This window comes from Urocitellus parryii, chromosome 7, assembly GCF_045843805.1.
Source record: "Urocitellus parryii isolate mUroPar1 chromosome 7, mUroPar1.hap1, whole genome shotgun sequence".
NCBI classification, from domain to species: Eukaryota; Metazoa; Chordata; class Mammalia; order Rodentia; family Sciuridae; genus Urocitellus; species Urocitellus parryii.
The window spans coordinates 140,714,261-140,729,377 of record NC_135537.1 but is presented as its reverse complement, the minus strand read 5'-3'; the positions used below and the strand labels follow the sequence as shown (position 1 = coordinate 140,729,377).

At 35.4% G+C, this 15,117-nt stretch overlaps 1 protein-coding gene across 2 annotated transcripts in view; it reads left to right on the top strand.

Moving 5' to 3' along the window:
* Positions 1-15,117, top strand: part of Taok1 (TAO kinase 1) — a 129,741-nt gene that overhangs the window by 39,066 nt on the left and 75,558 nt on the right. For both annotated transcript variants that reach the window (XM_077801163.1, XM_026388776.2), the window contains exon 2: positions 13,719-13,943. In XM_077801163.1, the coding sequence (XP_077657289.1) occupies positions 13,812-13,943 (132 nt within the window). In that variant the 5' untranslated portion in view covers positions 13,719-13,811. The remainder of the gene's footprint in view (positions 1-13,718; positions 13,944-15,117) is intronic.

The following is a 15,117-nucleotide window of genomic DNA, read 5'->3' as shown; positions in this document are numbered from 1 at the left end:
TAGTGTAATGATATATTTCAGAGCTTTCTAACTTTTTTATAGTTCTTATATTATTTTGTCTTATTTTTCACTTTTTAATTTTGTAACGTATGCATAAATGTTATGTATCTTTTTTTGGTTGGCAAAGTTGAATGTATGATTATATTTTAAAATTTGGAATGTAAGCAAAGTATATTGACTTGTAAATATTGTGCATAATATTGGCCATAATAACTACCTAAAAGTAATCCTTAATGTTTTGTTATATTGCCCTCTTTATTACATGTAGATTCTATATTGTATATTCAATTTTGGGGGGGGCGTGTTCTGGGGATTGAACTAAGGGGCACTTGACCACTGACCCACATCTCCAGCCTTATTTTGTATTTCATTTAGATACAGGGTCTCACTGAGTTGCTTAGCACCTCATGATTGCTGGGACTGGCTTTGAACTTGTGACCCTTCTGTTTCAGCCTCCCGAGTCGGTGGGTTCACTGGGTTTACAGGCGTGTGCCACCGCCCCTGACTGATTTTATTTCTTTCCTTTTTGAAAAATGACACAGCTGGGGGCTGGGGATGTGGCTCGAGCGGTAGCATGCTCGCCTGGCATGCGTGCGGCCCGGGTTGGATTCTCAGCACCACATACAAACAAAGATGTTGTGTCTGCCGATAAATAATAAATATTAAAATTCTCTCTCTCCCTCTCTCACTCTCTCTTTAAAAAAAAAAAAAGAAGAAAGAAAAATGACACAGCTGGGTGTGGTAACATACATGCCTGTAATCCCAACTACTCTGGAGGCTGAGGCAAGACAATTGCAAGTCCAAAGGCAGCCTCAGCAATTTAGCAAGGTCCTAAGCAATTTAGTGAGATCCATCTCAAAACAAAAAGTAAAAAGGACTGGGGGTGTAGCTCAGTGGTAAAGCTTTCCTGGATTAAATCTTCAGTACCTAAAAAATAAAAAATTGACTCAATTATGCATATTTATGGGGGTAGACTGATTTTTTTTTTTTTTAAAGAGAGAGAGAATTTTAGTATTTATTTTTTAGTTTTCGGCGGACCCACATCTTGGTTTGTATGTGGTGCTGAGGATCGAACCCAGGCTGCATGCATGCCAGGCGGGCGCGATACCGCTTGAGCCACATCCCCAGCCCCAAGACTGATATTTCAATATATGTATCTAGTTTGTGATCAGGGTAATTGTCTTAAATGTCACTTGAAACTATCACTCGTTTCTTTGTGTTGAGAAGAGTCAAAATATTCTACTAGCCCTGCCCTGGTGCCACATGGTAGTGGGGCTCAAACTCAGGACATTCTATTTTCTTTTAAATTTTAGTCAGACACAATACTTTAATTTAATTAATTAATTAATTTTTATGTGGTGCCAAAGATGGAACCCAGTGCTTTGCATGTGCTAGGCAAGCGCTCTACCGCTGAGCTACAATCCCAGTCCTCAGGACATTCTATTAGAACATTAGAAGTTATTCCTCCTATTCAACTGTACTTCTTTACTCATAGACTGTTCTCCCTCCATCACCTCTTACTTGCTATCCTTCTCAGTTTCTGATAACCACTAGTGCCGGGTTTCTGTTCTGGCGACTAAAAGGCTCAGTGGTCACTCTACTTAAACTGTGCTAACTGGGCTGCAGGAAATAACCGCACAAGAGACACAAAATACCTTTTTCTTTGGGGTCGCTGTGACGGCTCCTCTGACCTTAAGGGTCTGCAGAAAGACAGAGCAAGAGCACACGCTGACCCCTTTTATTGAGAAGTTATTTAAATGAGGCAAGGGGTCAGGTGTCAGGGGGCTGAGTCTATCTTCATGATGTCCACTGTCAGCAGGTTGACTGACACCTGGGTAGGTTACACCCAAGGGTACAGTAAGAGAAGGGGACACACACAAGACACTTCCATGGAGGATTCTATCCCAAACAGGGCAAGGGGTTATATTACAAAGGAACAGGTGAGCGTGGCTTCACCCATGGGGCTGTAGAAAGACACACCCATGCACGAGGAGACACCGACCCTTGGACCTAAGAAGGGTGCCACATTTCTGCGACTGAGAGCCTCAGCACCCAGTCGGGGAGTGTAACTCAGTCACCTGTAAGGTTGGCCTCCCACACACTAGGATTTTTGCTTTGATATCATGAGGTATGTTGGTCAGAAATCTTCATTTTTTGTGATGTTCTTTGTTGTCTACCCCCCACCTCCAATCCCCCCCCACTAGAGATTGAACTCAGATAGGCAGGTTCTCTACCTCTGAGCGACACTTCCAGCCCTTTTTATTTTTTATTTTGAGGCAGAGTCTTCATAATTTTTGTGTTTGGCCTGAAACTTAAAATCCTCCTGCCTTAGCCTTCCATATCACCAGGATTACAGGCATGCACCATCACACACAGCTGAATTTAATTTTTTAATATACATATGATTATTCAGAGTGTTTATTTCTTCTTGAGTGAATTTTAGTGACTTATATCTGTCAGATAATTTGTTCATGTCATCTATATTTTCAAATTGATGAGCTGAGAGCTGTTCATTGTAATTCCTGAACATTTTATTGTCCATAGGGTATGTAATGATATATCATCTTTCTTTTCTATTATTAGTAATTTGTGTCTGCTCTTATTTTCCTTGGTTAGTTTAGCTACAGGCTTTAAGTTTTATTATGCCTTAGACTGGAAGGAACAGTTTTTTAATTTATAGATTTTTCTGTTGGCTTTTGTTTTGCAGTTTGTCAATTTCTGTTCTGTTCTTGGTAAGTACCACCATAACCATCTGAGAATTTATTTTTCTTAACATAGCATTTAATGCTAGAAATTTTCCTCTAGGTATAGCTTACAGCTGTATCCTATAAATTTTATGTTGTACTATAATTTTCACACAGTTCATAATCTTAGTTTTCCTAAAAATTCTTCATTGACCTTTGAGTTATTTAGACTATATTGTTTAATTTGCAATTTTTTTTTTTTTAGAAATGAGGTGTTTAAATAATGTTGTGTATTTTTTTTGTACCTTTATTTTATTCATTTACTTTTATTTGGCACTTAAAATTGAACCCAGTGCCTCATACATGCTAGGCAAGTGCGCTACATCTGAGCTACAACCACAGCCCTAAATATTTTGTATTTTTTAAAATGTTATTTTCTTGCCGGGCATCGTGGCACATGTTTATAATCCCAACAATTTGGGAGGTTTGGGCAGAAGGATTGCAGGTTGGAGGCCAGCCTCACAATCTTAGAACTTCAGCAACTTAGCAAAACCTGGTTTCAAAATAAAAAATAATAAAGATTGGGGATATAACTTAGTGCTAAAGCACCTCTGGGTTCAATCCCCAATACTGCACTTAAAAAAAATTATCTTTTTCTAACAGATTTTAAGTTTAATTGTACTATAGTCAGATTACATAATTTTGTACAAATTGTGTTCTTTTTCAGTTGTTAAGGTTTGTTTAAGGTTCAGTATATGATCTATTTTATATTTATGTTATATGTATACTTGAAAAGAGTGTGTATTCTGTTGTTATTAGATTATCAGGAATGTCAGGTCAAGTTGATTGATAATGTTGCTCTGTAGTCATACTGATTTTCTGACACTACTTTTTTTTTTTTTTTTAAGTTTCTGAGAATTGTTAGTCTCCAAAATGGTAATTGATAATTTGTCAGTTTGTCTTTTTTGTTATACCAGTTTTTGCTTTATATTTGTTGAAGGTTTGTCGCTAGGTGCATATAAATTTGGAATTTGATAAAAGGACATATCATTATGTAATGTCTCTATTACTTGTAATTTTCATAGTTCTGAAGTGTTTTTTGTCTGATACCAAAATAGCTTATTCCAGCTTTCTTTCTTTCGTTCTTTCTTTTTTTTTTTTTTAGTGTATTTTACATTTCTTTTAGCGCAAATTTGTTGATGATAGGTGATCTTAGTTTCCTTCCTTTAGGAGTATCCGTACCCTTCCTTTCCCCCGCTTCCACCTTCACTACTGAAAAAAATTTTCGCTAGGTAAAGGGTTCTGAGTTGGCAATTCTTTCCTTTTATATCCTTAAATAAACTGTTCTGCTTTATCTGGACTCCATTTTTCCAATGAGAAATCTGTAATAATTCTAATTTTACTTTATTTATTTATTTTTTAGCATTTTGATTTTGATATTTGTAGTCTTTTTTTTTTAACATCTTTTTTTTTTTAAAGAGAGAGAGAGAGAGAGAGAGAGAGAGAGAGAGAGAGAGAGAATGTTCCAACATTTATTTTCTAGTTCTCGGCGGACACAACATCTTTGTTGGTATGTGGTGCTGAGGATCGAACCCGGGCCGCACGCATGCCAGGCGAGCGCGCTACCGCTTGAGCCACATCCCCAGCCCCAGATATTTGTAGTCTTGATTTTCTTTGAATTTGTCCTGTTTGGGGTTTGCTGAGTTCTTGAATTTGTCAGCTTATGTCTTTTGCCAAATTTGGGAAGTTATTTGCCATTACCATTTTTTTCTATTAATCTATTTTTCTTCTCTGTGTTCAGTAATTGAAACTTAAACCATTTAATATTGACCCATTCATCATTCAGGCTCTACTCATTTTTTTTCCCTATACTTATGTCTCTGTTTTGTCTTTAAGTTCACTGACTCTTTCCTCTATTGTGTTCTCTGCTATTGAGTCCATGGCAGTTAGTTTAAAAATTTTTTTGGATACTGTGTTTTCAGTTCTAATTTTTCCATATTTTTAAAAAATATGGCTTTTAGTAGTTGATGCACCTTTATATTTTATTTATTTATTTATATGTGGTGCTAAGAATCAAACCCAGTGCCTCACACGTGCTAGTCAAGCACTCTACCACTGAGTCACAACCCCAGCCCTATGATTCTTTTTTGTGGTTTCTCTGTTGAGAATCTTTGTCTTTGTTTTAAGAGTGTTAGCCATTGTTTCATTTATTATTGTTATAAATAGCTATTTAAAGTCTTTGATAATTCTAACGTGAGTCATCTCAAAGTAATCATTTGTTGGTTTTTTTGTCCCTTGATATTTTGCCATATTTTTCTTTTGCGTGTATGTGTGTATGTATGGTTTATTTGTTTTTGCAAGTAGAATAATTTGGATTTTATCTATTAACCCAGTTTAGATGACTTACATGATGAGATCTGTCTTATTTTCTGTGGCTAGAGGTATAAGTTCTGTTTTGAAAACCCTGACTATGCTCTTTGTGTATGCACTTATCTCTTAGGTGCAGTCTGAGAATTGAGTAGTGGTTTATATCACAGTTCTCAATCCTTGCTCTACTTTTTTGAATTTGTTCTTTGCTTGTATACATCAATTTTTGTGTTGGGTTGATAACACAGAGTTAATGAATCTCCTTTCCACTTTACTCCAGGATTGCCTCTGCACTTTTCAGTTTTCTGTGTCCCCTTTTCCCAGTTCCTTTCACCAGAAAGATAGATTTCTCTCATAGATTTCATACTTCTGCATGATTGCAAGGTTTTTACTTCTTCTATTTTGAATATGTTTTATTTGATTCCTCATGACATTAACATACTTACTCATTTGCTATATCTTAAATACTTTGGTAATGGTATTTATTGATAATATGAAGATTAAAATATTTTAAGATTAGGCCAGGTGCGATGGCACATGCCTGTAATCCCAGCAACTGGAGGGTCTGAGGCAGAAAGATCGAAAGTTTGAGGTCATCCTGGGCAACTTAGGTTTTTATTTATTATTTCATTGTTTTTTGTATCTTTTCTTCATCTTCTTCACCCTTAAATAAAAGGTAGCATATTATGTACACTGTTCTGCACTTTGCTTTATTTCTTACAGAATTGTAACCTACAGATTAGTTAGCATACATTAGCCATGTGAAAAACATACCTAGCTAGGAGCCATACAAAAGTCAAGCAGCAGGACAGATTTGATCCTTGTGCCAATTTGGCAACCCCTCATTTATTCAGTGGAGATTTATACAGTTATAAAAAGAAGTTAGCCATGTTCCTCTTTTCTTTTTATAACTTTGTAAATCTCCATTGTATAAATGAGGGGTTGCCAAATTGGCACAAGGACCAAATCTGTCCTGCTGCTGCTTGACTTTTGTAGTTTTCCTAGCTAAGTATGTTTTTCATGTGTTAAATGTTGGGAAAAAGTCAAAAGAAGAATGATGTTTTATGGCAAGTGAAAATAGTATGAAATTCAAATTTTGAGTATCAGTGAATATAGTTTTATTGTAAGATACATTCAACTTATTCAATTATATATTTGCAGGCTTTTGTACTTCAGTGGCAAAATTGAGTAGTTACAGCAGTGTGATATTTTTTTTTTTTAAAGCTGATTTTATTTTATTTTTTTTTTAAATATTTATTTATTAGTTATTGGCGGACACAACATCTTTGTTTGTATGTGGTGCTGGAGGATCGAACCCAGGCCGCACGCATGCCAGGTGAGCGCGCTACCGCTTGAGCCACATCCCCAGCAGTGTGATATTTTCATCCTTTGACACTACAGCTTGACACAGTACATATTGCACCAATGCAATTATAACTCAAGACCTATCACTGAACTGCAACATTTAATGTATTTATTTTTATTGCCAGTGCATATCCATCATGTCACAACAAGTAAAGTTGATGAGAGTGCATGTTGTTTTGTTATCAAATTAGGTAGCAAAGAAGCAATAACACTAACTTAGCTAAAATAATGTGATATGCATAGGTATTTCCAGACTAAGTCCTATCACAATAGTATCAACTGATTGCAAAGCAACTGAAAAATTAAAAAAAATTAAAATAGACTATGTTGTTATGGCAGGATTTCTTCACGAAAATAAAACATGAAAATGAGACTGTGACTAAAATTAAATAATTTTCATATTAGCCAGGCATGGAGAGTCCTTTACTGATGATGAGTGATTTAGACATATTTGATTGCAGCAGTGGGAAAAAAATGTGTACTTAGAAAATCACTTAGGACAATTAACTTTACTTTGAGAAGAACTGTTCCAAGAGTTGTGTACATTAGGAGCAATAGCAGATAGTCCATTAAAAAACAACATTAGGGCTGGGGTTGTGGCTCAGCGATAGCGCACTTGCCTGGCATGTGTGAGGCACTAGGTTCGATTCTCAGCACCACATATAAATAAATGAATAAAATAAAGGTCCATCAATAACTAGAGAATACATATTAAAAAACAAAAAACCATTAATTATTTTGGGTGATTATCCTTGGTTCTTGATGAGTCAACAAAACTTACTTTATACTGCTTGCTTGCTTATTTGAGGAGAACATGCCACATTTGAAGGGCCTAAATAGTTAGCCAGGTGATAATATTTTCAGAGGTGAGCAAAGATTAATTCAGCATCACCTGAAGTGGAATTTCATGTGTTAGAATTGATGGTGGTGAATCTGGATGTGGTGGAACAAGCCTGTAATCTCATCAACTCTAGAGGCTAAGACTGGAGAATTGCAAGTTCAAAGCCAGCCTCAGCAATTTAGCAAGACACTATCTCAAAATTTAAAAAATAAATAAATAAAATAAATGAAAAGGGCTGGGTGTGGGGGCCCATGCCTTTAATCCTAGCAACTCAGAAGGTTGAGGCAGGCAAATTGCAAATTTGAGGCCAACCTCAGCAATTTAGTGAGGTTAGCAGACCCTGTCTCAACTGTAAAAAAGGGCTGGGATGTGATGCTCACTGGTTAAGCACCCCTGGATTCAATCCCCAGTACCAAAACGGTTAATAATAACCACAACAAAACAAGAATTGATGGTGGTGAAAATATGTATCAAGCAGAAAAAGACTTAGTTGGATTCATTTATATTTTAAAACCTGTTTATTACCTTTTATTATTAGCAAATATTTTGTGGAAAATAATTGAATCTGTTTTGGGTTATCCAACCAGTAACCTCAATGGTGAACTTAACTCTTTTGGACTTTGCCATCTTCTGCACTGAAATTTTGGCACCTACGGAAGCTATCTTGACTTTCCATACTGCCTGCCTACCACACAGCAGGTTGATGGTATATCTGGGCTAAAGTTGTGGCTTTTTTGAATCTATGACTCAAATAAAATTATTTTGAGTAAGAGATTTAACCATTATTATTGAACACTGAATGACTTTGAATATTTACTTTGGTGCAGACTTGATAATGTTTCTGAATGCATTTAAATTAAAATTACAAGGCAAAATTATACTTATTTGAAATATTCTATTGTAAAGTCATTTGACAATGTTTTTTTGAATCACAATATCAAGTTTTTTTAATGTGCTTTGCATGCTGTCAGATGCTAAAACAAAAAGTAAGATTTCAATTCTGACACAGATTTGCCCAGGTGTGTTTTCTGAGTTTAAACTAAATTTCAGCACTATTTTTTAGACCTTGATGAAGATGCAGAGAAAATTTCCATATTTTAATGTTCATTTAATTGAAGTTGAGGAGCTTCCATTTAACTTTCAATTGATCTGCAAAGTGCTGACATGGTAAAGTCAACTATCAAGAGAAGAAGCCAATGGAATTTTTTTTTTAAGAGAGAGAGAATTTTTTAATATTTATATTTTTTTTTGGCAGACACAACATCTTTGTTTGTATGTGGTGCTGAGGATCTAACCCGGGCTGCACGCATGCTAGGCGAGTGTGCTACCGCTTGAGCCACATCCCCAGCCCGCCAATGGAATTTTATAAGTGTCTTTTGAGAGACAAATATACTCAATTAAAACCATATGTTTGTGGATTTGTATCAATATTTGGCAGTACTTGGATGTGTGAAATTTTCAAAAATGAAATCAGTAAATGTCATTATAGATCAGCTTTAATAGATGAATGGAAGAAATTTTGATGAGCAGATAACTTTACTTTGTACCTATTTAGCAAAATGTAATCCCCCTAAAAGAGAATTTCATTGTTTCCATTACTAAACTGGCATTACAAAAAAAATTAATTATATTTTGAATATTGACAATACATTTTTATAAAAAAAAATCTTATAAATACCTACATAATATCCTTGATTTTGTCTTTTGCCTCACAAAGCCTAAAATGTGTACTATCTCACCTTTTACAGAGAGAGTTTGCTGGTACTTAATGTAGATTCACTATTTATTTGATCAGTGCCATATGATAGACATTTAACTTATTTGTAATCTTCTGTTAACACAAATGGCCCTTCATGAACTACATTGTGCATTTATCATTTCTTATATTTAGTGTAAATATTCTTTCTTGCTACAGATTTCTTAAAGGAGGATTTTGGGTGAAGTGGTAAATGACTATGAATTTACTAGATTTGTTTAGTAATGCTTGTACTCTTTTGCATTATTACTGTTAATGAAAGTGTATGTGTTCCTTCTATCTTACTGTCAGTGTATAGTGGGGTTTTGCCTTTCTAATAGATAGTAAATGAAATCTTAGGATGGTTTTAATTTGTATTTCCCTTACCTTCAGTGGTGTTGAGCATATTTTCATGTCTGTTTGTCATCTTCATAGGTTTACTCTTTTACTGTCTTTTTCTTGTCTTTTCTAGAAATTACACATTTGAGATTTTGTTTTTCAAATCTCTATTTTATATACTAGGGATATTAACCCTTTTCTACATAAATTTCAGACATCCCTTCCCCCCAAGTTTATCGTTTATCTTTTTGCTTTTGGTGTCTTTTTCCATGGTCCATCCTCCCAAGTTTTCTTTATATTTTGCAATGCTAGGATTGAACTTTGATTCTCTCAGAAGGCGGGCACTCTACCACTGAGCTATACCCCACCCCTAAGTTTTCTTTTTTTATATTGTTAAGAAGATCAGTAGATATGTGTTATCTTTTGGTAGTTGGTAGAGCAAGTGTTCTAATTCCCTTAGTATTTTTTATCTATCTGATTTTCTAGAGGGTGCTATGAATTTACTCTATTTATATCAACTTTAATGTTTTGTATATCATAATCTTGTACATGCTGTTTGTTCAGCAAATACATAAGAACAATAATTTTAAGATGTTGTATAGAATATAATTAAGTATATTCATTTTTTAAATCCCTCATTTTATTTATTTATTTTTATGTGGTGCTAAGGATTGAACCCGGGGCCTTGCACATGCTAGACCAGCGCTCTGCCACTGAGCCACAATCCCAGCCCAAATTAAGTATATTCTTTAGTTTAATATTAACTGTAGGAAGTAGGTGGTAGGAGGTAGAGGTGGAGAGATGATACAAAGATTAATAAGACACATTTTGTACAGAAGAGAGAGTTGCAATATAATATTATAAATACTGCAGAATGTCTTGAGGTATAAAGAGTGACCAACTCTTGCTAATAGGGTTAAAATTTGTATACATTATGACATTTAATCTAATCTTGAAAGATTTGAGTGGAAATTTGTTAGGCAGATAAAAGAGATGTCATGGATTTGATTAGAAAATTTTTACATGAAGTAATTCTTTGTGTAGGGGATGGTGATATTATTGGGGATTGAACCCAGTGATACTCTTATCACTGGACAACATTCCTATCCATTTTTATTTTGAGACAGTCTTGCTTAATTGCTGAGGCTGGCCTCAAACTTTTGAGATCCTTTTGCTTCAGAGTCCTAAATTGCTAGGATTATAGGCATGCACCACCATGCCTGGCATAAAATAATTCTTTAGAATATTAAAACTTCATCATTCAAAAAATTTAAATAAGATCTTAGCACTGTTTTTATTTAAAGCCTTTTAGAGATCAATTAATTATATATTAAAAAATTTAAATAAGATCTTAACACTGTTTTATTTAAAGCCTTTTAGAGATCAATTAATTATATATTTTTAATTCTCTTTAAAATTTTTTAAAAAATATTTATTTAGTTGTGGATGAACACACAGCATCTTTATTTATTTTTATGTGGTGCTGAGGATCAAACCCAGTGCCTCACACATGTGAGGCAAGCGCTGAGCTACAGCCCATCCCCTAAAATTTTGTTTTTAAGTTGTAGATACAGTACTGTTATTTTATTTTTATGTGGTGCTGAGGCTCAAACCCAGTGCCTCACATGTGCTAGGCAGGTGCTCTGTATACTACTGAGCTACAACCCCAGCCCAATTAATTAAACATTAACGCTTTTTTTCCCCCCTTCTGGCTATGCTGGGAGTCTAACCCTGGGCCTCACATATGCTACACAGGTGCTTTACCAATGAGCTACATTCCCAGCCCCGTAAATATTAACAATTTAAATGGAATTTAGTTCAACTGTCTCATTTTAGGGATGAGAAGTCAAGTAACCTTTCTGTGTTCACATGTCTTGGGAAAAATATAATTGGTACTTGTTGTTTTAGGTAATTTCCAAAGTATGGAAATTGGTTAAAGTATATGGGGCAACCTTGGGTATATGTTAGAAATGAAATATAAATTTGACAGTTTATACCTTTTGACTGCAGTGTAGTATTATGTTAGGGAGTTAGAAAGGACAGATGAATATGTTTTATATAGCTGCAAAGACATCTTCTAACAGGAATTAAAATTGCTTCAGTTATTTCACTAAGAATGAAACCTGCTTAGAAGTCACATAAAGAGCATAGGAAGAATTGGAGCTTTTTTCTCCTTAGAAGTCTAATGAAATCAGTTCTAAAGGGGTTTTATTTTGTTTCGTTTGGCACTAGGGATTGAACCCTGGATACTTTACTACTGAGCTACATTTCCAGCCCCTTTTATTTTTTATTTTGAGGCAGGGTCTCACTGAATTGATGAATCTGGCCTGAATCTTGAGATTCTTCTGCCTCAGCCTCTTGAACTGTTGGAATTACAAGTGCATTTGACCATGCCTGACAATTCTGAAGTTTTTTAAAATTATTGAAATTAAGAGAATAGCTAACTTTTATTATGCCATAGTACTAGTCTGTGCTTACACTTATTAACTCATTTAATCCTCACAACTATTCTATGGAATAGGTTATTATTTTCATTTTTACAGATTAGGAAAATGAGACTACCCAAATTCACAGCTTATAAATAGTGTTGCTGAGATTCATATTCAGGCTACATCATTCCAGAACCCAGATTCTGAAGTGTCTCAATTAGGATAGCTATTTTAAAAATTGGAGAATCTGATACACAGGAATTGGTAGCAGAACCACCAAGGAATTGACTGGTTATCTCTAGGTCTTCTTAGCTAAAGAGTTAGTTGAGGGCTGGGGATGTGGCTCAGCGGTAGCGTGCTCGCCTGGCATGCGTGCGGCCCGGGTTCGATCCTCAGCACTACATACAAACAAAGATGTTGTGTCCGCCGATAACTAAAAAATAAATATTAAAAAAAAAGAGTTAGTTGATAAAGGCCATATATTAATGTACATCTGGTAAATCAGTTATCTGTGTTGAATTCATCTTTCTTCTACTGCGTATGATTTGGTTAATACAGTCATGTGGCATCTGAAAGGAATAAAAAGTGGGCCAAGTTACATCTTTTGTGTATTATATATATAAAGATCATTAATAGAGTCTTTTTGTTGTTAAAAACACTGTGGGACTGGGGTTGTGGCTCAGTGGTAGAGCACTCGCCTAGTGCGGGTAAGGCACTGGGTTTGATCCTCAGCACCATATAAAAATAAATAAATAAGAATAAAGGCATTATGTCCACAATTAAAAAAATACTTAAACAAACAAACAAAACACACTGTGAGTAAATCTTGGGTTATTATGTATGTATTTTTTTTTTGTGTGTGTGTGTGTTGTGTGTGTGTGTGTGTGTGTGTGTGTGTGTACCCCAGGGGATTGAACCCAGGGGCACTTAACCACTGAGCCATAAACCCAACCCTTGTTCTGTTTTATCTTTTTTTTCTGTTTTATTTTTTTGTGTGTGTAGTGCTGGGGATTGTACCCAGGGCCCTGTGCATGTGAGGGAAGTACTCTACCAACTAAGCTATATCCCCAGTCCATCTGCTTTATTTTGAGACAGGGTCTCACTAAGTTGCAGAGGCTGGCTTTGAACTTATACTTCTCCAGCCTCAGCCTCCAAGATGCTGGGATTATAGGTGTGAACCACCATGCCTGGCTATTTTGTTTGCTTTTAATAATCTTTGTATTGTACTATCTCTTCTGCTCGCAGACTATTTCGAATTAGATGAACCTTTTTTCCTTTTTTTAATATTTATTTTTTTAGTTGTATGCACATAATACCTTTATTTTATTTATTTATATGTGGTGCTGAGGATCAAACCCAGGGCCTCACACATGCTAGGCAAGTGCTCTACTGCTGAGCCACAACCCCAGCCCTGAGCCTTTTTTTCTTTATTTTCTTTCTTTCTTCTTTTTTCCTGGTACTGGGAGTTGAACCCAGGGGTGCTTTACCACTGAGTTACATATCCAGTCATTTTTATTTTTTATTTTGAGACAGCATCTCACTAAGTTGTCTAGGCTGGCTTAGAACCTGAGATCCTCCTGCCTTAGCCTCCCCAGTCACTGGCATTATAAGCATGTACTACCACACTATCATGCCCAGTTTAGAATTAGGTAAATTTTGATATAGAAATAAATATTGAAATAGAAAATAAATAGTAATAAATATTGATATAGAAATTCTCCCGAAATATAAAGATGTATCTAAATTTTAAAAGTTCTTTACTGTAGAAATTTTTTTAAGTGCCTCAGGTGATTATGATAATGAGCTAGGCTTAGGAACTACTACAATAGTAGCCCACACTATCATTTCAGTGAAATTCTAGGCCTGACATAATTTTGTGGGTGCTGTCAGTAAATGATCTTAATTATTTTTAGCAGCTTTTAACTTTCCTACTTTTTTTTTTCCTTATTTCTCTACAGTACTTTATGCCAACGTGGCTTCATTCATACAGATGAACCAAGGATTGGGATAGCAGTATAAAATTAGAATAAGACAGCTGACTGCCCAGCAGGATGCCATCAACTAACAGAGCAGGCAGTCTAAAGGACCCCGAAATTGCAGAGCTCTTCTTCAAAGAAGATCCAGAAAAGCTCTTCACAGATCTCAGAGAAATTGGCCATGGAAGCTTTGGAGCAGTCTATTTTGTAAGTGTTCAAGGGTTATGTCAGAGTAAAAATCAAAAATATAAAGAGATCTAGAGTTTGCTCAGTAAAAGGATTCTTAATATGCTCTCACAACATGCTTCTTATACCAGATGTATCTACAAACATCAAGCAGTCAATCAGTTCTGCAGCAAACATCAACTCAATGTCCTCTAATTCAATTTTTGTACCAATGGTATCCACAGTGTCAGATCCTACAAGGTGAGGGTTCAGTCCCATTAGACTGCCCCATCCCCACTTCAGATGCCAGTTGAAATTTCCAGGTTGTGTTTCTGACTGGCCAGCTAGAAATCTCGGTTTAACAACCCCTTTTTAGGGTTTTATTATTTTGCTGGAGTAGTTTACAGTATTAGGGGAATCAGTTTATCATGATTATATAGGATGTTTTAAAGATACAAATACTTCTCTTCACACAGCCAGATAAAGAGATGTAGAATGAAGTCTAGAATGCTAGATAAGTTCTTCTTTACTTTCTTGGAAGCCTCTGAACTCAGTCCTTTTTATTATTGTGATTGATTAAATTATTGGTCACTCGTAATTAACTCAACCTTCAGAGTCTTTTCTTTCTCCTGAAGGTTGAGGGTGAGGTTGTGAGTTCCAATCCTGAGTATGTAGTTTGTTTCCTTGGCAACTAGCCCACCATCCTGTGGCTATCTAGAGACTTTCCGCAAACCATCTCTTTTACTCATTTTGCTCCAGCATTCCAAATATTATATGTGCTCAATTTCCTACTATTTATAGGATGGCTTATATATATGTAAAAGATACTATATTGTCCCAATGTCTAATTTATAGAGTGACTTACACTTTTCTTACTTCTCTCCCTCCCTCTTTTCCTCACTCCTCTCGCTTCCTCTCCATGGGGATGGAATCTAGACCTGCGTGAATGCTACACAAGTACTCTAGCACTGAATCACATTTCAGCCCCATGTCTTTTCCATTTTAACTGAACATTTATCATGCACAGTAGCCATAATTTTTGCAGTTTAAGTGTGATAGCAAAACTAGCACAGATTTTTTTCTTCATAATTTCATGAATAGTCATTCTTACTGTAGATTTTATCAACAAAAGCATACAGTTTTTTTTCCCTCCTTATTAAATCAAGAACTTCTCTTAAGTTGCTGTTTTACTTATAGGAAATACTTTATGATTTCT